The 25,433-nt window shown below is 42.5% G+C and overlaps 1 protein-coding gene across 3 annotated transcripts in view; it reads left to right on the top strand.

Annotated features, from left to right (window-relative positions):
- PIK3CG (phosphatidylinositol-4,5-bisphosphate 3-kinase catalytic subunit gamma) overlaps window positions 1-25,433 on the top strand; it is a 32,894-nt gene that overhangs the window by 1,168 nt on the left and 6,293 nt on the right. For all 3 annotated transcript variants that reach the window (XM_042915303.1, XM_042915293.1, XM_042915307.1), the window contains exons 2-10: window positions 1,128-3,134; window positions 6,777-6,842; window positions 6,948-7,173; window positions 8,948-9,051; window positions 13,261-13,407; window positions 14,960-15,050; window positions 16,308-16,438; window positions 17,429-17,540; window positions 19,247-19,404. In XM_042915303.1, the coding sequence (XP_042771237.1) occupies window positions 1,140-3,134; window positions 6,777-6,842; window positions 6,948-7,173; window positions 8,948-9,051; window positions 13,261-13,407; window positions 14,960-15,050; window positions 16,308-16,438; window positions 17,429-17,540; window positions 19,247-19,404 (3,030 nt within the window). In that variant the 5' untranslated portion in view covers window positions 1,128-1,139. The remainder of the gene's footprint in view (window positions 1-1,127; window positions 3,135-6,776; window positions 6,843-6,947; window positions 7,174-8,947; window positions 9,052-13,260; window positions 13,408-14,959; window positions 15,051-16,307; window positions 16,439-17,428; window positions 17,541-19,246; window positions 19,405-25,433) is intronic.

Below are 25,433 nucleotides of genomic sequence, written 5' to 3'. Positions count from 1 at the left end.
GTACTCACTAAAGACTTGAGGAAAGTGAATTGATGAGAATCAGTTTGTGAATTCTCATTATAGAGATGAAAATATGAGAGCAAAAAGGAAGTTAAGTGATCGATTGGGGTCCAAATAGCAGGTCACTGGAGTCCAGAAATCCACCCTCCCATCTGGTGGCTTCTCCACTATCTAATGCAGGGGCAGATGGAATGAATTGGTACAAAGTTAAAAATATCTGATTGTTCATGCTAGAAGAGTACAGCCTTGGGTGACTCCCCTAAGATACTGCTTTAATGTAGCAATGACAGCCAGAATGTCTACACATTTCGTGATTCAAAAATTCAAGTATCTGCAAAAGTTCTTGCTTGCGACTTCACCAATTCTGATGTTTTTGAATATTATCAATGAAATTACTAACTTTCCTAACTAGAAAGAAAAAAAAGAAAGAAAGAAAGAAAAGAAAAAGACAGACAGGAAGTTGACTAGGGAGGAGATACCTGATCCAGACAGTTTGAAAGTCGAGAATGTAAAGCGTGGTTGGGCGAGGTATCTTGGTCCCAGAGAGAAGTGTAAGAATGAACAAAGATGAAACAAGTTGAGGGTGTGTTGTCACAGTGTGGGGTTTCAGCATCTCACTCTGCACCTTGAAAATTAGAAGTTGATCATTTAACTGGATGATTTTATTCATCTATCCATTTCAGTATGCTTAAGAACAACGCTTACCACCTTGAGCCATTATAAAGTGTCAGGGACTGTGATGGATGAGTGCTTCACATCTCTCTCTCTCTCTCTCTCTCTCTCCTTAATTAAAGTTTCAAACATAAGGTACCTGATTGATGAACCCCCATGTACCTATCGCCCATGCCGAACAAGCATATTACCTTTTTTAATCCTCACCTCCACCTTCTGAGGTATCATTAAACCCATCTTACAGGTGGGAAACAGGTGCAGAGATTCTCTAACTAGCTCAAGTCACCCTGATACTAAGTGGTGGGACCAGCATTCCTGGGCCCCACTTCCAAAACCCCTGTATCTTCGGGCGCACATCACTGCCTTCCTCTACCTTCTCCTTCTGCCACCTCGTCGAAGAGTGTTAACAGAAAGTGCCTGTCCCGTGACCAAGCCCTCTGTGTCTCCACTCCCAGGTCGTGCAGGGCATGGAGCTGGACAACTATGAACAGCCCGTGGTTCTGAGAGAGGACAACCGCCGCCGGCGCCGGAGGATGAAGCCGCGCAGCACCACGGCCAGCCTGTCCTCCATGGAGCTCATCCCCATCGAGTTCGTGCTGCCCACCAGCCAGCGCAACAGCAAGACCCCCGAGACGGCGCTGCTGCACGTGGCCGGCCACGGCAACGTGGAGCAGATGAAGGCCCAGGTGTGGCTGCGCGCGCTGGAGACTAGCGTGGCGACTGACTTCTACCGCCGGCTCGGCCCGGACCACTTCCTCCTGCTCTACCAGAAGAAGGGCCAGTGGTACGAGATCTACGACAAGTACCAGGTGGTGCAGACCCTGGACTGCCTGCGATACTGGCAGGTGCTGCACAGGAGCCCGGGCCAGATCCACGTGGTGCAGCGGCACGCGCCCTCGGATGAGACGCTGGCCTTCCAGCGCCAGCTCACCGCCCTGATCGGCTACGACGTCACCGACGTCAGCAACGTGCACGATAATGAGCTCGAGTTCACGCGCCGCCGCCTGGTCACCCCGCGCATGGTCGAGGTGGCCGGCCGCGACCCTAAGCTCTACGCCATGCACCCGTGGGTGACATCGAAGCCCCTCCCGGAGTATCTGTTGAAGAAGATCACCAACAACTGCATCTTCATCGTCATTCACCGCAGCACCACCAGCCAGACCATCAAGGTCTCGGCCGATGACACCCCAGGCGCCATCCTCCAGAGCTTCTTCACCAAGATGGCCAAGAAGAAGTCTCTGATGGATATCCCCGAAAGCCAGAGCGAACAGGATTTTGTGCTGCGCGTCTGCGGCCGGGATGAGTACCTAGTGGGTGAAACGCCCATCAAAAACTTTCAGTGGGTGAGGCAATGCCTCAAGAATGGAGAAGAGATTCACCTGGTGCTTGACACGCCTCCAGACCCAGCCCTGGACGAGGTGAGGAAAGAAGAGTGGCCACTGGTGGATGACTGCACGGGAGTCACTGGCTACCATGAGCAGCTGACCATCCACGGGAAGGACCACGAGAGTGTGTTCACCGTGTCCCTGTGGGACTGTGACCGGAAGTTCAGGGTCAAAATCAGAGGCATTGATATCCCTGTCCTGCCCCGGAATGCTGACCTCACAGTTTTTGTGGAGGCAAACATCCAGCATGGGCAGCAAGTCCTTTGCCAAAGGAGAACCAGCCCCAAACCCTTCACAGAGGAGGTGCTCTGGAATGTGTGGCTCGAGTTCAGTATCAAAATAAAAGACTTACCCAGAGGGGCTCTACTCAACCTCCAGATCTACTGCAGCAAAGCTCCAGTGCTGGCTGGCAAGACCTCTGCAGAGACTCCCAGTTCCGAGTCTAAAGGCAAAACTCAGCTCCTCTATTACGTGAACCTGCTGCTGATAGACCACCGATTCCTCCTGCGCCACGGGGAGTATGTGCTCCACATGTGGCAGATATCTGGAAAGGGAGAAGACCAAGGGAGCTTCAATGCTGACAAGCTCACGTCTGCGACAAACCCAGACAAGGAGAACTCAATGTCCATCTCCATTCTTCTGGACAATTACTGTCACCCAATAGCCTTGCCTAAGCATCGCCCCACCCCTGACCCCGAAGGGGACCGGGTTCGAGCAGAAATGCCCAACCAGCTTCGGAAGCAACTGGAAGCAATCATAGCCACTGATCCACTTAACCCTCTCACAGCAGAGGACAAAGAATTGCTCTGGCATTTTAGATATGAAAGCCTTAAGCATCCAAAGGCATATCCTAAGCTGTTTAGCTCCGTAAAATGGGGACAGCAAGAAATTGTAGCCAAAACGTACCAATTGTTAGCCAGACGGGAGGTCTGGGATCAAAGTGCTTTGGATGTGGGGTTAACAATGCAACTCCTGGACTGCAATTTTTCGGATGAAAATGTAAGAGCCATTGCAGTGCAGAAACTGGAGAGCTTGGAGGACGATGATGTTCTGCATTACCTCCTACAGCTGGTCCAGGTAGGGATTCTGGTGTTCTCAAGGGAGCACTCTTCTCAAAGAGTTTATTTGCATGTGCACAGGCACCCCATTCAGTTGTCACCAAATGCCCTTTGCCCATATTGTGTCATAGTCAGTCAATGGAGATCTGATGAAGCCACTTCAAACAGTAGTAAACTGTTCCATTTACTTTTTTTTACTGTCTTTGAGGGGTTGCCAACAATCATTTTGAGGACATAGTATTTTGCTTTTTAGGAAAACTGGCTCTATAGGAGTAGCTTGTTCTCATTTACTATATTAGTGACAGATGCGATTAGTGGAATGCTCCCTTGTACCAAGGCTCTGAGGCTGCAAGTGATTTGCATGAGTTTCATGTATTATCACACTGAACTCTCCAAACAACTATGATGGAGGTCAAATTAACATTTGCATTATATATATATGGAAACCGAGGCTTAGAGAGTCTAAGTAATGTGCTCAAGGTCACATACTTTTAAAAAATCAGACCAGAAATCAAACCCAGGCAGATTGCCTCCAGGCCCTGCTCTTTTCTCTGCCTCCAATTTCCTGCATCAATCCAGGGTGAGGGGGGTACCTGGGTGTATCAGTTGGTTAAGCGTCCGAATTTGGCTCAGGTCATGATCTCGGGGTTCGTGAGTTTAAGCCCTGTGTCCATCTCTCTGCTGACAGCTCGGAGCCAGGAGCCTGCTTCGGATTCTGTGTCTCCCTCTCTCTCTGTTCCTCCTCTGCTCTCTCACACACACTCTCTGTCTCTCTCTCAAAAATAAATAAACATTAAAAATTAAAAAAAAAAAAAATCCGGGGTCAGGATAGTGTGTCCCAGAGAGAAAAGCTCACCCTCTTTGATCACGCTTATCATAATTCATAGAATAACATCTCCTATCTGGGTGGGACCTCAAAAGCCCCTCTCTTCAGACAGGTCTGGTATAGGATTTCCACTCCTGTTCTCACACCTTTCCAAGTAGTCCAGAAGGACTAAGTGATTTGCCTAAGGTTTACCTAGGAAGTTGAAGAAAAAAGGAGGCACAGTTCTGCACACCAGAGCACTTCTGAGACCGTATTGTGCTGTTTACCAAGGAAGAGGAAGTAAAGGAATTGGAACAGAATGCTATTTTAGAGTGCAGACATGTCCCTCCATTAATTCAACAACATGTACTGTGCACTTCTGGATGCTAGAGAGATCAGTGATCACAACAGAGCCTGTCTCTGTCCCCCTATAGCTTGTGATGCTGTGGGGAAGACTGACATTAAATGCATTAAATGCATACACATACAAACAGATATTTCATAACAAATTGTGCAAGTGCTCTGGGGGAGATCTGCAGGGTATTATGAGAAAATAGGCAGGGGTCCTGGAGATACTTAATTTAGATTGAGGAAACCAGGGACAGTTCTAAGTAAGTGATGTTTGACCTTCTCTTTATTTATTTATTTTTTAATTTTTTTAAATGCTTATTTATTTTTGAGCGGGAGAGAGACAGAGCATGAGCATGGGAGGGACAGAGACACACACACAGAATCAGAAGCAGGCTCCAGGCTCCAAGCTGTCAGCACAGAGCCTGATGCGGGGCTCAAACTCACGAACCATGAGGTCATGACCTGAGCCAAAGTCGGATGCTTAACTCACTGGGCCACCTAGGCACCCCTGACCTGAGCTCTTGAGGATTAGCCACTTTTAGTGTTAGACACTAAACTCTGTAATCATTATTTGTAGTTAGAGGAAGGCCCTGGAGTTTTCTGAGCATTTTGAATATTCTCAACTTTAACTCTGAATCTTTGCCTTCTCATTAAGCAGATACTTGAAACATTACACTTGACCTTTGCCTTCATCTGTTAAATGTATCTAATAGTTTTCTCTGCCCACTAGTTCAGATAGTGACATAAGACAAATGAAAATGACAATGAAAATTAATTCACTAATGAATTATTTTTCATTGTCATTTTCACAAGTAAATTTTGCAGAATCAGAAAATGAATCGTGTTCTTCTTGGAAATGTTTTAAATGAAAGAGGTCAATAAGTAATATTAACATTGAATTTGTGGTCATAAATTTGAAAAAGGGTAGTCATTTGTAAAACTATTTGAGACATTTTCAGATATGGCTGAATGACTCATTCCTGATTAAAATGGTCTCCTAGTTGAGATCTGCATTGTGTTTACAGAAGTGAAACACGAATAAGGTTGAAACGACTCACGTTTGAGCTGGAAACTTAGAAAAACAATTCTGAAGTCTGTACCAGTGGCCAAATAAACCACATTCTCAAAATTCAGACCTTAACGGCAGCTACAGACACCTACCGGCCCACAGCCATGAAAAGCATCTTTGAGGAGCGCCTGGGTGGCTCAGTCAGTTGAGCGTCCAACTTTGGCTCAGGTCATGATCTCATAATCATGGGTTCAAGCCCCACATCGGGCTCTGTGCTGACAGCTCAGAACCTGGAGCCTGCTTCAGATTCTGTGTCTTCCTCTCTCTCTCTGCCCCTCTCCTGCTCACACTCTGTCTCTCTCTCTCTCTCTCCCCCAAGAACGAATAAACATTAAAAAAAATGTTTTTTTAAAAGAAAAGAAAAGCATCTTTGGAAGCATGTCAATATTGATCATTTCCAAACTGGAAAACCAGAGTAAGAACTGGAAATTGTCCCAAGAACCACACAGGCCCTAAAAGATAAAGTGGAATGGGAATTTCTCTTGTTCCTTGGGGAAAAAAAAAAAGGTAGACCATTTCTATCTGTAAAGAAAATACTGAGATATTTCATTTTAAGCCTCTCTTTATGCACACACACGGTATCAGCCTATAAATCTATCTACACATCTGTTAACAATTTAAACTATATTTGTTAGTCTTGCCATAAAATTGTAAACTATTGCAGACTTACTGTAAATACTAAGAATGTTATAACAAATGTTCCTATACCACCATTCTAAATTATTTTTTTATATTTTATTGGTGCTTTTTCTTCAGTCATAGAGCTGTCTGCCACGCAGGTCAATACCTCTATAACAGCCAAGTGATACAAAAACTACAAACCCTAGGAAGCACATAAAATCAGAGACTTTTCAGAAAAAACTCTCTGTATACACTGCCGCATGGCAGAGGGTAGTGATCACTCTGTGTGGGTGGATCCAGGCCTGCTGTTTACTTGGAGTAAGAGCCCATGAGGTAGCGTGGTGACCTGCCAGCGAGATGTGAAACACACATCTTGAGCTGAAGGGAAGCTATAGAATTTTTACGATCTTCACCTCTAACATATTTTTCTTGTTATATGTTGTGTCTCCACTGTGCGTTTTCTTTCCAACAACCTCTTTTACGGATGTGTTACAGTCATCCCCATATTTCCCCTCTATTGTTCCAATAAGTCAAGTAAGCCCTTAATGGGAGCCAAAGCCTAACCTTTGAAGGTAGCAAAAGAACATAACTGGAGTCAAGAGTTCTGGTTTCTAATCCCAGTCCCTAAGCAAGTGGCTCACTCTGACCCAAAGTGTCCTCAAAAAGAAAGGGTTGAGTGAAGTGACTGGTAAGATTGTCATCGCCTAGCCAGGAAAGACCCAGTAAGGTAGAGCGCTTTTCCTCCATTTCCTTTCTCCCCTGATTAACCAACACAGAAATGCAGTCCTACAAATGCCCCTGTGTTCTTCCTTTAGGCTGTGAAATTTGAACCCTATCATGACAGCGCCCTCGCCAGATTTCTGCTGAAGCGTGGCTTACGAGTAAGTACTTCCACTTTGAGAATAGCGTGACCTTTTAAAAGTTAGCGAGAACTGACTGATAGAGCATTAGTCACAACTGTTCACCCTTCTTGTTCCCACCTTCAGAACAAAAGAATTGGTCACTTCTTGTTTTGGTTCTTGAGAAGCGAGATAGCGCAATCCAGACACTACCAGCAGAGGTTTGCAGTGATCCTAGAAGCCTACCTGAGGGGCTGTGGCACAGCCATGCTGCATGACTTCACCGACCAAGTGCAAGTGATCGAGATGCTACAGAAGGTCACCCTTGATATTAAATCGCTCTCTGCTGAAAAGTATGATGTCAGTTCCCAAGGTATGGTGCCTCTATTTTCAATGCCATTATCCCTGCGATTCTCCTTCCTTTGGGGAGGCAGGCTGTACCTTCCTAAAGGAAGCCAAGAACACATTTTTCAATCTTCCATCTTTGTGGAGTAAGCAAATTTAAAGTCCTCCTTTTACAAGTTCGTATTTTTTAAAACTATGGATATATGCTAATGATGTATTTATAATAGATGTTGAACTCTTTGAAAAATTTAAAAAGCATGCAGATGTAAGGTGTATAGTTAAGAACGATTGAAGGCCTGAAACTAATATTACACTGTATGCTAACTCACTGGAATCTCAATTAAAAACTTGAAATTAAAAAAACAACAACAAAAACAAAAACAAACAGAAAAAACAGAACAGTTGCACGCACAGGAATATTAGTTATTTGCAAATATTTACTTTTTTCCTTCCTTTCAATATATGTGTATAATTTTCAAATTTTCAGTCTTTTAAAGAAATGAATTGGGGTGCCAGGGTGGCTCAGTTGGTTAAGTGTCCAACTTCAGCTCAGGTCATGATCTCACATCACAGTTCGTGAGTTTGAGGCCCATGTCGGGCTCTGTGCTGACAGCTCAGAGCTTGGAGCCTGCTTCAGATTCTGTGTCTCCCTCTCTCTCTGCCCCTCCCCCACTCACACTCTGTCTCACTCTCTCTCAGAAAATAAGTAAACATTAAAAAAATTTTTAAAAAAGAAATGAATTATTGAGAAGCTATTTAAATTTGTGTATATATATTTATATATGTCAGTATACTTCTATTTTTTATATATATTTATATAGAGATCAGCATAATTATACACAGACATATATACCTCCTCTCTGATGTCATTTCCAATATGATCTTATCCCTAATAAATCCTGTCCCTGCCCCTAGGAAAATTAATCACTCTTTCTCTGTATTCCCCTAGGCTTTGGTTGATACTATATTAAAATATAGTCATTGACACATCTTTCTGGTCTGGTAAACTGCATGAGCCTTGAACTAGGGGATATTTTTTATTCATTTTTATATACATAGACCCAGCACTATGGCTCATAATGGACACATATACTAACATAGTCAGCTAGTATTTTGAATATTCTGAATTTCCACTTTTCCCCTTGAATTCTTTTCCAATACACCAATAATGTTCTCTCCAAAAAAACAATCATGGTCATAATCATCTTACTTTTATTTTCATTGTAAGTAAGAAAGGGAAACACTTGTACTGGCCTCTAGTATGTTATCCAGGAAGAAATTTTTAACCTATATATTTTGTCTTAGAATTTAGAATTCTAAAGACCTCTTGAGTTTGAGGCTATCACACTGTCTCCACATAACCTGACTTCTTCTTTTGAAAAGAATTTATAGAACCTTAACTGAATTGCATTTAATATGGTCTTTGAATGTCTGTTCCCCAAACCAAATGGCAGTTCAAAGTTTCACATCTTGGGAAGAGAACAACAGTATATATTCCTTAGCATTGCCTTCAAAATATCCTTCCCTACCTGATTGTCTTGGCCTCCCATATCTTTACTCGCATGCTTCTATCCACTGCTGTAGTATTGTGTACATGGTTGTATTGCTCACAGTAAACCTGACTTATCTCGCCACGTCTTATGGTTAGTTCCTCAAAGACAGAAACCTACACCCTTTGCTCCCACTCCACACCAGACCAAATGTATAGAATGTTATGAATAGACGTGGCCTCAGGAAATGCTATAGATAATGTTGGTGATTATTTGAACTCATGTAACTTTGTGCACTTCTGACAATTACAGTTATTTCACAACTTAAGCAAAAACTTGAAAACCTGCAGAATTCGAATCTCCCAAAAAGCTTTAGAGTCCCATATGATCCTGGACTGAAGGCCGGAGCACTAGTGGTAGGTATCACCTCGATGTCCCCAAGTGGTCTTTATGTCTTGTAACTGTCTGTGCACACTTCACAGGGCGTTGTGGGTAAAAGCTAATGTTTCTGTAGAGACAGAGAAGCTGGAAAGTCCCTGGACGGGCTTCTGTCAAGCCTTTCTCTAACCACTAGCTCCTCAAAGCCTCAAAACCAGGCAGTCTCCCATTCATTTTGTTTTAAATCAGCTTTCTTAAGGAATCATTTACATACAATAAATTTTGTTCGTTTTAAGTGTGCAGTGCAATGAGTTTTGACAAACGTATGCAATCACATAACCACCGCCATTGTAACCAGGATACAGAACACTTCCATAGAGACATTATAGGAAAGGTTCTTTCATGTTCCCTTGCAGAGTTAGTCCTTTCCTCCTTCCATCCCCTATCCTGAACAACTGATCTGCTTCTGTCATGTCATTTTCTAGAATTTCATCAAGTGGAATCATACAGTATGTAGTTTTTGTTTCTGGATCCTTTTACTTAGCGTGGTGCTTTTAAGATCCATCCACATTGCTGTGTGTGCCATCTGTTCCTTTTTATCACTGAGTAGTAGTCCCCTGTGTGGATATACTATGATTTATTTTCCATTCACCTTTTTTTTTTTTTTTTTTTAAATTTTTTTTCAACGTTTTTTATTTATTTTTGGGACAGAGAGAGACAGAGCATGAACGGGGGAGGGGCAGAGAGAGAGGGAGACACAGAATCGGAAACAAGCTCCAGGCTCCGAGCCATCAGCCCAGAGCCTGACGCGGGGCTCGAACTCACGGGCCGCGAGATCGTGACCTGGCTGAAGTCGGACGCTTAACCGACTGCGCCACCCAGGCGCCCCTCCATTCACCTTTTGAGTAAATATTTAACAGTGAGATAGTTGAGTCATGGTACATGTGTGTTTAATTTTATAAGATACTGCTGAACTATTTTTCCAAAGTGTGTAACATTGTATATTCCCACCATCAATGTACATGAGTTCCCACTGTTCCACATCCTTGCCAATACTAATTATCACCAATCTTTTTAATTTTAGCCATTCCAATGGTGAAGAGGCATCTCAATGTTGCATTTCTGTAATGATGTTGAGTATCTTCTCATGTGCTTATTTTCCATCTTCTATTGAGAAGTTTCTGTTCACATCTTTCATTCATGTTTAATATGGGTTGCCTTCTTATTTTTGAGTTGTTTATATATTCTAGATACAAATCCTTTATCAGGTATACATTTTACAAATTCCAGTCTGTGGCTTACCTTTTCATTTTCTTAGCAGTATATTTCAGAGAGCAGAAGGGTTTTTAACTTTTTATTAAGTCCAATTCATCACCTTTTGTATAGTTTGCTTTCGTGTATCCTAAGAAACATTTGTGGGGCGCCTAGCCTAGGTGGCTCAGTTGGTTGGGCGTCCAACTTTGCTCAGATGATCTCACAGCTCATGGGTTCAAGCCCCATGTCGGGCTCTGTGCTGACAGCTCAGAGCCTGGAGCCTGCCTCAGATTCTGTGTCTCCCTCTCTCTCTGCCTTTCCCCCACTCACACTCTGTCTCTCTCTTTCTCTGTCTCAAAAATAAATAAACATTAAAAAAAATTTTTTTAAAGAAACATTTGCCTAATCCAATAATACTCAACCTGGAGAGACACCCCCAACACACACACACACACACACACACACACACACACACACACACACACGGGAACATTTGGTAATGTCTAGAGGTATTTTTTACTGTTACAATTGGGAAAATTCTGCTGGCATCTAGTGAGTAGAGACCAGGGATGCTGCTAAACATCCTACATTGCACAGGACAGCCCCCCAACAACAATGAATAATCTAGCCCAAAATGTCAACAGTGCCAATGTTGAGAAAGACTACCTAATTCAATGTGACAAATATTTTTTCCTGGAAGTTTCATAGTTTTCACTCTTACATTTCAGTCTTTGATCCAGCTTGGAGTTAATTTTTGTGTATGATGGAAAGTAAAGATCAGGTGTGGTTTTTTTGGTATTGAATATCCAACTTTCCTGGCACCATCTGTTGAAATACCTCGGTGCTTTTGTCAAATATCAACTGCCCGTATATGTGTGGGTCCATATCTAGATTCTCTAGTTCACTTCATTGATCTAAATATCTGTTACCTCATGCTCTTGGTTACACTCAGATAATACACCACTTCACGTGTGCATAAGAATCTTACAACAGTATACTTCTATTAACTTCTTCCTGACCTTTATGCTATTTTTGTCATGCTTTTACCTCCTACATATGTCATAAACCCAATAGTAATTATTATTATTGCCTTAAATAGTTAAAAATATTTAGCAGACTTAATAGATTAAACTTACATATATAAATGTGTATATATAATATATATAAATATAAATATAAATATATATATTTATATAAATATGTCATATATATATATTTACCCACACATTTGCCACATTTGGGGACTCTTTATTTCTTTGTAAAGGTTTGTGTTTCCATCTGGCATCATTTTCCTTCAGCCTTAAAAATTTCTTATAGTGCAAGTCTTCTGGCAAGAAATTCTTCCAGCTTTTGTTTGTCTGAAAACCTCTTTATTCCACCTTCATTTTTGAAAGATGTTTTCCCTGAATATAGAATTCTAGGTTGGCTTTTTTTCCTCCCTTTCAGCAGCTTTTTCTTCGGGCTTGCATATTTTCTGTAAGTTTCCTGTCATTCTTACCTCTGATTTCTGTATGTGTCTTTCTTCCCCAGGCTACTTTTAAGATTTTCTTTTTGGTACCATGGTCCTCAGCAATTTGATTAGGATCAGCCTTGGTATAGTTTTCTTTATGTTTCATCTCCTAGGGTATGTTGAGCTTAGGTAAACAGCATAGTTGCTCTGTAGTAATGGGCACATGGGAGTACCAGAGCCCTGTAGGAGTGAGGCATGCAGAGGACAGGACCTGTCATTGCCTCTTGAACACCTCCACAGACTCATAGGGTTCCTCGGAACACAGTTTGAGAATCCTTGCTTTTAGGTGTTATAACTTGCTCTCCCATAACATTTGCAGATATGGTAAGAACGCTTGCTGTACTTTTGCCCAAATCATTGAACATCATCTTCCAACTAGGACTTTGTTTTTTGTTTTTTCAATTTAAATCCAAGTTAATTAACATATGTGTAATAATGGTTTCAGGAATAGAATTTAGTGATTCATCACTTACATATAACACCCCGTGCTCATCCCAACAAGTGCCCTCCTTAATGCCCATCATGCATTTAGCCCATCCCCCCACCCACCTCCCCTCCAGCAACCCTGTTTATTCTCCGTATTTAAGAGTCTCTTGCGGTTTCCCTCCCTCTCTGTTTTTATCTTATTTTTCCTTCCCTTCTCCTATGTTCATCCGCTGTGTTTCTTAAATTCCACATATGAGTGAAATCATATGATATTTGTCTTTCTCTGACTTCTTTCCCTTAGCATAATGCATTCTAGTTCCATCCACATTGTGGCAAATGGCAAGATTTCATTCTTTTTGATTACCAAGTAATATTCCATTATATATAAATCCCACATCTTCTTTATCCATTCAAAAGTCAATGGCTCTTTCTATACTGTGGCTATTGTCAACAGTGCTGCTACAAACATTGGGGTGCATGTGCCCCTACAAATCAGCAATTTTTTATCCCTTGGATAAATACCTAATAGTGTAATTGCTGAGTCATAGGGTAGCTCTATTTTTAGTTTTTTGAGGAAACTTCATCCTATTTTCCAGAGTGGCTATACCAGTTTCCATTCCTATCAACAATGCAAAGTGTTTCCCTTTCTCCACATCCTTGCCAACATCTGTTGTTTCTTGAGTTGTTCATTTTAGCCATTCTGACAGGGGTGTGAGGTGGTATCTCATTGTGGTTTTGATTTGCATTTCCCTAATGATGAGTGATGTTGAGCATCTTTTCATGTGTCTGTTAGCCATCTGGATGTCTTCTTTGGTAAAGTGTCTGTTCATGTCTTCTGCCCATTTCTTCACTGGATTCCTTGTTTCTGGGATGTTGAGTTTGATAAATTCTTTATAGATTTTAGATACTAATCCTTTATCTGATAGGTATTTGCAAATATCTTCTCTTCCAACTAGGACTTTGTACTGGTTGTTTATAATAATATTTTGCAAGAGGATTTATGTGTCCACGATATGTGTTCATTATATGTAGGAAACATGTGACTATTTCCTTACAGATTGAAAAATGTAAAGTGATGGCCTCCAAGAAAAAGCCCCTATGGCTTGAGTTTAAATGTGCCGACCCTACAGCCCTATCAAATGAAACGATTGGCATTATCTTTAAACATGGTGATGATCTGCGCCAAGACATGCTGATTTTACAGGTATGCTACCATTAAGGAATTTTTTTGTTCAATTACCTGAAAAAAGAATTCTGTATTTGATCTAAAAAATGCCTGCTACTGATTTTATTCCCATTCTCCTATTTTGTCCATGTACAATGATCGAAGATTTTGTAACAGAGAGTTGGCACTGGGGGAACATGGCTGTGGGCCATTAGATATGTGATCTAGTGAGCATCCCAATGCTGTCTATTCCTGAGAAGAAGCATATCCAACTTTCCCATATAGCCAGATATGTCTCCCTCACCTAACCTCTCTTTTATACATCCCATTCCTAGTGTAGTAACATAAAATATAGACGTATGTACCCCCCTGGCATCCACTTTATTCATATTTATAGACATATCTGTGCACCCACAAGTGCTCTCCTTATACACTTCACTTTGATCTACATCCACATCCACAAACTCAAGTGAATGATTTGATAGGAAGGAGACAGAAGAATGACACATAAGTGACTGAAGAAATCGTGCAGTTAAGTAACAAGCATGAATAAGTTACTAGACCAGAAGGTGGACAGTAATCAATGTTAATCATTTTGCATATTTTCTAACATTTCTGGATCAACTTTAGCTTTGCAAACCTGGAAAGTAATCTTCTCCATAGTCCACCGTTGTAGAAGTAACACAATTCCTAATATTTAATGTGGTTTATTTAAAATAGGCAAACCCCATTGATTTAAATGTAGCCTATTAAAAAATTGGTCATGTTTTCAATTCTCTCTGTGTGTTTCTGCTTGTACTTGTTTCTAATATGGAAACAATAATACCTCTTGCTCTCTTTTCAAGAATACTATGTGTATTGTCCCAGAAGTATTAAAAGAAAGAAAGAAAAAGAAATCCTTCAAACCTTTTGAAGGTTTGCTGCCTTTCAAATAAATCCATAGAATCTTCTGATTCTTGGCAGACAAACTCTTCAGAAACACAAAGCATCACTGTGTTCCTCTCCTTTTGAGGGGAACTTTGCACTTGCTCTTTATGTACTTGTTTCCCTGCTGAGGCACACTGCTTGGCAGGTGAGGGCAAGTTAGGTGAGGTCTTGAAGCCTTAGTCTCTTCATGTGCAGAATGGGAATATTAATCATATTCATGTTATAGGGTAAATGCAAAAGATTAACACAAAACAGCACTTGGTAAATTAGCAAGCATTCTCATCAGTGCTAGTGTTGCCTTGGTTTAGCCCCAGAGTGCCTTATGGATAAAAATTTCTAAGAATGTAGGGGAGAACACTTTGTTGTGATGGTAAAATATACATAAGTGGAGTGGAACATTTGAATGCTGAAACACCACTGCAACCTCTCCCCACACGAACTCCGCGTATCCTCTTCCCCAGGGTCCATCTCAGGGACCAAAATTAACAGGCTCCCAGGGAAGGGGAACTTTAGAGCACCAGGTTGATAAATATAGTTGCGACTTACAGACTTTATGCTGACATATATTTTGTGTTACCAGACACAAAATACATGTTGTTTTTTTAAGGGAGAAGAAAAATTATTAAACCAATGTAATGGAAACGTTTTTGTGTTTGATGTCTAGATTCTACGAATCATGGAATCCATTTGGGAGACTGAATCTCTGGATCTGTGCCTCCTGCCATATGGTTGCATTTCAACTGGTGACAAAATAGGTATGTGATTACCTCAGGAGATGAATATACCACTCAGCTCGTTCTAAAAGATCGTAAGTCCTTTTTTAAAAATGTCTAGTTATTTTTGAGAGAGACAGAGACAGAGAGAGACAGAGAATAAGCGGCGGGGGGGGGGGGGGTAGAGAGAATGGGAGACACAGAATCCAAAGCAGACTCCAGGCTCTGAGCTGTCAGCACAGAGCCCAACGCAGGGCTCAAACCCACAAACCGCAAGATCATGACCTGAGCTGAAGTTGGATGCTCAACTGACTGAGCCACCCAGGCATCCCCCTAAGTTGAGCATCTGACTTTTGATTTCAGCCAGGTCATGATCCCAGGGTCATGGGATCGAGCCCCACATGGGGGCTCTGAGCTGAGTGTGGAGCCTGCTTAAGATTCTCTCCCTCTCTCTCTCTTTCTCTCTCTTCCCCCCACCCCGTCCCTACCCCACTTGTGCACACACACTCTCCCTCTCTCTCAAATAAAAAAATATTGAAAAATAAAATAAGGGATCATAAGTCCTTTAGCATAGGCATTTAATAAGTGAAAAATTACAATCATAATCCAAATAGAAAAGGAAGAAAATGTTCCAAGGTTGGTGAATGTGACTCTTGATTTAATATGGATCTGTTGAAAATACATGAATGTGTGATTTAAATCCCTGTGACTATACATGGAAATGATTTTCATAAGAACTTGTTCCCTCCTCTTTACTTCTCCACCTCTAAACTGTAACTCATTTCACTGCACATTAAACCTCTCTCTCACAAATAACGTTTAAAAATAGACGCAAAGATCTGTCACTTATTTTAATATCTTAGAATTCACATTATTGAAACTATTACATACTCTACTCTTAGGTGCTTTTACAGACATTTAACATTTTTGTTTCAATCAGACATATTTTTATTCAAGTTTCCAATCTGAGAACTGTACAAAATCACTTCCATTTGACCCTGTGATTAAAAAAGGAAAAGGCACCGTTTGCCAAGCACATATGCTCAGCACATAAGTGCTTTTACTTATTGCCTTTGAAAGCCAACCTTTCCTCTTTTCATTCAGGGATTGAAAGCATGTCCCACAAAACTTCTGCATCCTCCTCCTTTTCTTTCTCTCTCTCCTAAGAAAACCAAACCAGGGAAAGAGCCGCCTGGTTAAAAAGCCCTCTGCCCTCCTGTCAACAGAGACCCAGCCATTCCTCCTCTGGGTCAGGCCCCAAGCCCCAGTGTCTATCAGCCTTTGTGCATCTTCTCATAGGAATGATCGAGATCGTGAAAGAGGCCACGACAATTGCCAAAATTCAGCAAAGCACCGTGGGCAACACGGGTGCATTTAAAGATGAAGTCCTGAATCACTGGCTCAAAGAGAAATGCCCTATTGAAGAAAAGGTGAGCTCCAGCTTTTCCCGCACTCTGAAGGCTCCTTATGAGCCGTCATTCATGTAGCAATAATGGGTTTGCATTTTCAAAGGATATACCGATGTCGTGCCTCCTGAGGTTTGGCAAAATACTTTACCTGTGAGGCCGTGGGGGTTTTAAGTGCCTTCCCGTGTGACACAGCATATCTGTGTAAGACGGAAGCTCTCAGTTCAGAATGCCAGTGAGCATTTGTTTGTCCTTTGACTATCAGGCATGCTTTGCATAAAATTTGGTTCTATGAAGTAACTTGGTGGGCACTTTTTACGACCGCCTCCTTTTGATGTTCGGCAGAAAAATCTAGTTACCGTGGATAGGTCCTTTCCTACCTGGGAGATGCCACATATCCTCCAAAGTAACTTCTGATGTACCTCTGCACTCTAAATGGTAAATTAGAGATCCTGAAAACATCAGTTTCACCATCCTTGCGAAGCACACATGCTGAATCCTTCACAAGCTGCATGGTTAGGCTGGCTGTTTGGCTGCTGTTTCAAGTTCTGCGGTACAGGATTACCACTTCTCATTTGCATGGTTAGCAGCCCTTTGGGTAGGAAATATAATTAGCAGCATTTATTAGTCTGTTATATGTGTGGATTTGTGAACCCATGCATACGTGAAGTGGTCACAAGCAAAACATATGTTCTCCACTGAAGGAGAAATTATTATAGGTTCTGTAGCATTGGCAAACGATGACATGGAGAGGAAATGAACCCTTTGATTAAATTACCATTGCTCTTTGACTCTCGTTTCCTCCATGTGCTATTGTGAGTCACTGAATCTTCACCTAGAATGTAAGGAGAGCAAGGAGAAAGTTGGCATGTAGCAGATAGGTTGTTAATGAAATCAGGTGCCATGAACTTGAAACTGGTTCCCAGAATAGTACCTTTTTGGAAGTCGTTTATAACAGATCCACACTGCTCTTTGTAGCTAGAACACAACTAATGTTCAGATGTGTCTAATTAGTTTCAGGCAGCAGTGGAGAGATTTGTTTATTCCTGTGCTGGCTACTGTGTGGCTACCTTTGTTCTTGGAATAGGCGACAGGCACAACGACAATATTATGATCACAGAGACAGGTGAGTTTATTTATTATAATTTGTTTTTACAGTGGTAAAACATACAGGACATAAAATTTACCAACCATATCAACAAGTTTTAAGTGTGTAGTTAAGTGGCATTAAACACATTCACCCTGTGGGGCCCCTGGGTGGCTCAGTCTGTTAAGTGACAGGTGTCGGCTCATGATCTCACAGTTGTGTGGATTCAAGCCCCACATTGGGCTCTCAGCCTGGAGCCTGCTTTGAATCCTCAGTCTCCCTCTCTCTGCCCTTTCCCCACTCATGCATGTGTGTGTGTGTGTGTGTGTGTGTGTGTTCTCTCTCTCTTTCAAAAATAAACATTAAAAAAATTTTTTTTAATTTTTTTTTCAACGTTTATTTATTTTTGAGACAGAGAGGGACAGAGCATGAATGGGGGAGGGTCAGAGAGAGGGAGACACAGAATCCGAAACAGGCTCCAGGCTCTGAGCTGTAAGCACAGAGCCCGATGCAGGGCTCGAACTCACAGACCATGAGATCATGACCTGAGCTGAAGTCGGCTGCTTAACTGACTGAGCCACCCAGGCGCCCCCCAAAAAAATTTTTTAATACATTCACATTACTGTGCACCCATCACCACCATCCCCCAGAACTTTCTCATCTTCCCCAACTTAAACACTGGCCCCACTGAACTGGTACTAACTCCCCATTTCCCCTATCCTTCAGCAGAGAGTAATATTTAAAGAGTTTAAGATTGGAGTACACATCTAGAAGTCATTACCATGTAGGAACATAGATGTTGCGATCACCCCAGAGAGGAAGAAGATACCAGAAATGAGACCTAAGAAGGAAAAGCGATTAGCTAGAAAGATAAGTAGGGGCATATCCCAGAAGCTGGTGAAGGAGGGTGTGATCGATAGTGTCAGATGTTACAGGGAAGCAACAAAAAGAACTCCCAGACATCCTTAAATCTGAGATGCTCTGCCTTCCTAACCTACCTCGTGTCACGAGTTCACCGACCACTCTGACCATGGTCAGTATTGGCTGCCGTGCCATGAAAAGTATCTCTAAGAAATTTGGACCAGTTTAAAAGTGGGATCCAGAAAAAGCACCATATTGAGGTAAACTGCTTACTCTCCGTGAGAATCAAAAGACATCACGTATTTATGGACCATACGTATGATACAGGCTATCTAAACAAGAAGAGATGATGGTAATCATGGTAACAACAGCGACAGTGGTAGAAACTGACTCAAAGGAGATTCACAGTGATGTATTTCTATGGTGCTACTCAAAAGGAAAAGGTGAATGCCTTCCCCCACCCCCCCATCCTCCACCCCCACCAAGCAGAGCAAACCATCAGTCTATCCTGAGTCATATAAAGGGCATAAGAGAGTCTCGGGCAAAATGATGACAGATTAGCCAGAGAGTTCTGACTTCTATTTCTAAGAATAATTCTCAGACGAGACGAGAATTTTTTTTAATGGCATTTGGCTGTCATCTGAAGAACACCAGAAGGATATCAAAAACACACTTGGTTCAAAGAGTGCTTTGTGGTTACTACCATACACACCTGCTAAGCTGAAAAATATCACAAGCTGATAAAACAGTATAAAAATAGCTCTCTCGCCCAAGATAGCTCATTTTCAGGCAACTTAAAAAATATCTCAGGAAATAAACAAACCAGAGTGTTGTTACAAGTGCTTATGCCCGCGTAATGATGTCAGACATTTTCTTCTCTTAAGGAAATCTATTTCATATTGACTTTGGACACATTCTCGGGAATTACAAAAGTTTTCTGGGCATCAATAAAGAGAGAGTGCCATTTGTGCTAACCCCAGACTTCCTGTTTGTGATGGGAACTTCTGGAAAGAAGACAAGCCTGCACTTCCAGAAATTTCAGGTAACTGGCCTCCCTCTTCATTGCCTCTGCCTCCTCCCAGAGTACCAATCAGATAGTGCCTTCAGGGCACAGCAGCCTTCCCCCTCACTCCATGTTAAGGCTTCTCTGCTTCTGACTACCCTCCCTCCCCTCTGTTCCCTCCATTCCATCCCTGAGTACAAAACGTGGTTTCCCATCTAAAACCAACCAGGAAGCGAGAGAGAGCATTCCGTAATCAAATAGAGAGCAAATAGAGAATGCCAGGACGGCACTGTGCCCAAAAGGGGCTTTCAGGAGGAGCGTCTGGTAAGCAGGTTTAGCCTTTGAATATTTATCAATTCAAGACTGTCTGGAAGATCCAAATTCCACATGTATTTTTTCAGGACTCTCAAACAATTGTGAGCTTCTGATTTTTGCTGCAGGTATGCGTTTATCAGGTTACTACAGAGGGAATTCTGGCCGCACCACTGTATGTAGTCCCCTTTCGGTGAAGGACAGGCTCTTCCCTCACTTGATCCTGTCAACTCCACTGCGGGTTGTACAGAAAAGCTCAGGCCTGTCCTGCTCACCTGTAAACAAGCTCCTGCATGGGTCACCCCATCTCCCTGGAAGTGTTCACATCCTGCTTTCTTTGTCACTCCTTCCTGGTCTCCATCCACTTTTGACTATCAAATATTTCAAAAACGCAAGGAGTAAAATTTTCACGCTTGCAAATTTAATAACTGTGAAGGAACAGACCTCGAAATTACTACGTAATGACTACATAAAATACCTATTTATAGCCCACACAGACACAAAACAGATCAGTAGAGGCAAAGAGGGATTCCATTATATGCACAAACGCCTTGGGTCCCCTTTAAAGAGTGCCACCGCCCCCCCCCCCCCCCGCCCTCCCCACTTTAGGCCTGTCTTAAACCCGGTGTGGCTTGCAATTAGGTCAGGAACAAGCCTTTTTTCAGAGTCTCTTCTTGAGTTCCCTGTTATCCTTGGGACATGGCCTGGGCCTTGAAATTGCGTGGAACAGGAACTAGGATGTATGTATTGTTTTGAAACCTGCCTGTTCTTGTTTGTTCTCCCGGCTAATTTCGATTTGATTAGAGGACTTACCCGTCCCCCAGCCCCCACAGTTCTAGGAGCCTTGTCAGAGAAACTGAGATCTTTGGGGCCAGATGGTCTTAGGATTTTTTAGTGTGTGTTTCTGGGTAAACTCAACTGGGTTTCAGACTATTTCCAGGGATTTGACACATTTCAGTCCTGTTTTTCTTTAAAGTTAAAAATCACATATGTTGACAACTTCCTGGAACAGAAAAATGGTTCCAAAAATAATAATAATAACCTGGAAGAATTTTACCATTTAAAGAAGTGGGGGACACTCAATTCTCCTGCAGAGGAGGGGGTTCATCTACCTAGCTTCAAGCACAGCGGCAATCCTGCCACCAGGAGAGGCAGGCGCAAAGGCATCCGCCCTCGCTGGCAGGCTCTCCTGCTTTCTGTGCCTTCTCTTCCTTTTTGTCAGCATCGCTCCCCAGAATGACCACCCAGAGTGCCCGTGCCACCCCTAAAATCCCAGCAGCACTTCTTCCTGTAATCTTCTTTGTTGTTAAGTTTCAAAATATTCTTTAATGAAAAGATTTGGGATGTGGGAGGCCAAGGAGACGTTGCTCCCGGCCCCAGGCAGCTTCCACTCCAAGCATGAAACCTTTGCAAGGCGCCTTTGTGCCAACTTGTTGGTCTGGGACCAGTTCTCCATCCCTGTGACCAAAGCTGCTTTCTTAAAATCACTAGAACCTCTTTTTTTTTTTTAAGGGATTTTTTAAAGGGATTATTTGAATGAAATGTGTAGAATGCTTCCCCCAGTGCCTAGACCACAGCAAAAATTTAATACACAGTAGCTTCCGATGTCACATACATCACAAAGGGTCTTCCAACTTTGAAAACTTTTAAGTTGAGAAGCCCTCTTAGAAATGAGATCTCAAGTCCAACAGCAACATATGAAACACAAGAAAGTAGTAGCATTGTTCTGGTTAAAGAGCACGTGGGGGTCCAAGCTCTGCCTGCTTGCCCCCACCCCCCAACCTGCGCCCTTGTCTGCCCCCACCCCCCACCGGACAACAGGAAAAACAGTGGACATATATACATCTATGTGTACAATTATACAGACACAGGCTTTCTAAAGTTTCCAGCTTGATAAAGATGAGCAGCAGGTTTTTCGTCATTTGACTCAGACCTTGTGACAATTTTTTTTTTTTAAACACACTACTAAGCCTTCCGGATGTTTTTCTGTTTTTTAGTTTTATGTTCCCTTTTTGAGATGACATCCTTCAGGCTCTGGGAGTACATCTCTAAACCCTCTAAATAGCAACGTAGGATCTTGTATACTAAAACTGCCACTTTTAGGCAGGCTGGGAAATGTTGTATATATTTACATTTTAAATCAAAGGTGTCCTCATTTCCAGTGAACCGCTAATTTTGAATGGGAAGGTTATTTAATGCATGCATCACATTTAAATAACCTGTTAGGGAGGGTGGATAAAAGCTGACCCACTTTTTGTTAAGGGTGAGGTGAGCCTTCCCCACAAAGATTTAAAAATATATCTAGCTCTTGGCTGGTGGACAGAAGGCCAGAAAATGAAAGAGGAAGGCACTGTTTTATCCCACTCCTTTCTTTTTTCCAAAATACTCAGTTTAGCCCCGGACCATATTAATAAATTATTTCTAGAATAGGGCAGACTTCAGGAGTAAGCTGTAATCAGACAAAAAGACATAAAACCAAGGCGTACTCACTACTTGAGTCCAGGAATATCTGTTAGCCTGCGGAGCACGGTCCTATACACCAGGTGCTAAACATGTACATTTCAGTGGTGACGATGTTGATAGATACATTCTCTTTTGAAAACTCTCTCCCTTACTGAAGAGTGAAAAGAGAAAACAATATTTTACCCCAATAATTTATTTTAGAACCACTTTGCTTTAAATGTCACTAAACGGTTTTAGAACATAGATTACATGCAAATACATTTATATCATTAGCAAATGAAATTTGCCTTCCCCTTTATTTTTATATAGGAATGTGGGGGCTTCGTTTCTAATTTTAAAAGTAGTATGTGTTTCTTTTTAAAAAGCCAACAAAATATTAAAAATATCAGAAGGATATTAAGAACCCATTATCCCGCCTTCCAGAAATAACTGTCAACATTTTAGTGTTTTTCCCTCATTCTATTATTTGGTATTATACAAGGTTATAAATTAACCAGAATTTGGTTAAAAACGGAACTTTACAGATACAGTGTGACTCCCTATAAACTGTTCAGTGGCTTCTCACCTCACTTTGACTAAAATCTAACTAAGCTTTCCCTACAAGGCTCTCCCCACAGTCTCGCATTTGGTCAAGGTCACAGTGGCTTTCCTCCACATCCTCCCCATTCCTGCCTTCTCCCTGGAACACCCTCAGATCTCAGCCTCAATGTCATTCCTCAGAGCAGACCCCCAATGAGGTCCCTCGAGTTATCCTTTGCCTCAGCCCCTGCATGTTGCCTTCACAGCACCTATGACAGCATATCATTATATGTATGAGTCTGTGCAGCAGGACCACACCTGACCTGACTCCCTCATCAGGGGCCTGAGACCTAGTGAGCGCTCAGTGGTTATTTGCTGAGTGGAGGAGAGAAGGTTGGGAGGGGGGGAGGGGGACAGTTCTGGAATTGGTTAGTGGCTGGATGAGGCCAGGCGACCTCCTTGGATTTCCTCCTTCTCCATAATACATTGTATTCTGTGAGTTTATGAAATATCAACTCAGGCATAGATTGACAAGCTCCTGCCACACATATGTTAATAAGCCTTCAAGATACAGGTTAAATATCTACACATCAGAAGAGGAAGTAATCCTAGTTATGAAATCTGATGTGTTTTTTTAAATGTTTATTTGTTTTGAGAGAGAGAATATGTGCAAGCTGGAGAGGGGCAGAGAGAAAGAGAGAGAGAAACTTAAGCAGGCTCCATGCAGTGCAGAGCCTGACATGGGGCTCAATCTCACAATGATGAGATCACTACCTGAGCCAAAATCAAGGAGTCAGACTCTTAACCAACTGAGTCACCCAGGCACCCATGAAATCTAACATTTTATTAAATTATACAAAAATGTGGGGTGCCTGGGTGGGTGGCTCAGTTGGCTGGGCATCCAACTTTGGCTCAGGTCATGATCTCACAGCTTGTGGGTTTGAACCCTGCGTCAGGCTCTGTGCTGATGGCTCAGAGCCTGGAGCCTGCTTCAGATTCTGTGTCTCCCTCTCTCTCTGCCCTTCCCCCACTCACACTCTGTCTCTCTCTGTCTCAAAAATAAATAAGTGTTAAAAAAATTTTTTTTAATTATACAAAAATGTAAGTGTCACATCACATGGTGCCTGTTTACATTTTTGTGGAGAGTTCCTTAACAATATAAATATACATATTTTTCCCCGATTGGATCAGTAGCTCATGCCAAGAGAACAGGACACACAGTATATACCTATAGTGTACTTTCAATATGGAACAGTTTCCAAGGAGTGTGAACAACTTGGCCTAGTATATAAACAAGTATTTTGAAGATGTTCTTTGGACACAGTAGGCACTAAGCAAATGTATGTTCAATACAGCTGAAGAAACCAGGGGAGCCCAATAACACCTTCACAGGTACATCGACATAAAGCAGGCAGCTTGATGAGCATACTTAAAAGGAAGGCATTTGCCCCTAGATGTCACTCTTAAGAAACATTTTATAGGAGAGTAGTCTGGGACCTATTCGTTGTGTTATTTTAGTCTCGGGTGCAGCTTTATCAGGCCCTGCCTGGTGCCCACCGCTGGCTGAGCTGTCCCCACCCCAGGGCGTACCCCGGAGCCTTCACCTGCAGGCTCAGCCCTGTGCCCAGTCTCCATGCAGTGTCCTGACCTGGGCTGTTAGGAAACCTTTATTCAAAGTCTATCTCTGCTGCCATCTTGCTCTCATCTTGGATCCCAGGGTCTTTTAACTACTTCTGCCTCAGTTAATCCACCTCTAGGACTGGGGTCCTGCTCCCTCCTGACACTTGCCTTGTTGGAAATGCAAGCAGTCTCCTTCACCCCAGCCACAGGGACCTCCCGGGCCACAGGGACCTGACCATCTGACCACTTCTGAGGACTGTGGCCCCCCCCCATTATTTCCCATCCCTATTCTCTGACTGCCCTTGTGTGGTAACCCTGCACTGGTCTACACCAGTAGCTATCTATACTTGTAACCTTCCAGGCTGGGCTTTCTCAGCCTCCTGCTCCATCCTGTTATAGTCCCCAGGCCCTGTTCTTCCATATCCAAGATAGCATACCATTTCAACACACACTTCTTAACTACCTGCTACATTTCAGGCCTGTGCCAGGCCCAGAGAAGGCCCAAGTCCTGCTGGAGCAAGGCAAGATGTCTTTACAGTTGAATAGCCTTCCAATATGACTTGTTCACAGATTCATCCTGATTTTAAAGCATTGAATCTTAGCATTCCTTCATCGTGTGTTTGCAGATGCCCAACAGTGTTCCAGACTCTGTTCTGGGCACAGGTGGCCAGGAGCACAGCCCTGACACACTGCAGAAGACACACACACACACACACACACACACACACACACACACAGCTTTGTTCTAAGGATTGCAAAAGTGGTTTGCAGGGGGAGCAATCCTGCCCTGGGGGATGGAAAGGGACTGCCAGTGAAGGGTTCTCATCAGCCCTTGATAAGATCAGTTCCATTTGTTAGGCAGATACAGGGAGGGGAGGAACACCCAAGTAGAAAGAATAACATTAGCAAGGGCATGAAGTGCGTATTTAGTATCAGTATTTAAGAACAAAAAGTACAGTTGTTTGATATGGTTGGAACACAGGTATTGATGTGAATGTGTCCTGGAGTTTGGGTCAAGAAAGGAGATCTGCATTCCATTTGAAGCAGTGCAAGGGCTGGATTAGGGGGGTTAGAGAGCAAAGCAAAGAAGTCATTTAGAGCTCAATTGGTTAACCACAAATGACTGTAATAGAGGCCTACTATAGGTCAACAGG

Source organism: Panthera leo, chromosome A2 (genome assembly GCF_018350215.1).
Source record: "Panthera leo isolate Ple1 chromosome A2, P.leo_Ple1_pat1.1, whole genome shotgun sequence".
Lineage (NCBI taxonomy): Eukaryota > Metazoa > Chordata > Mammalia > Carnivora > Felidae > Panthera > Panthera leo.
The sequence above is the reverse complement of the archived record's forward strand: the minus strand, read 5'-3'. Positions and strand labels throughout refer to the sequence as shown.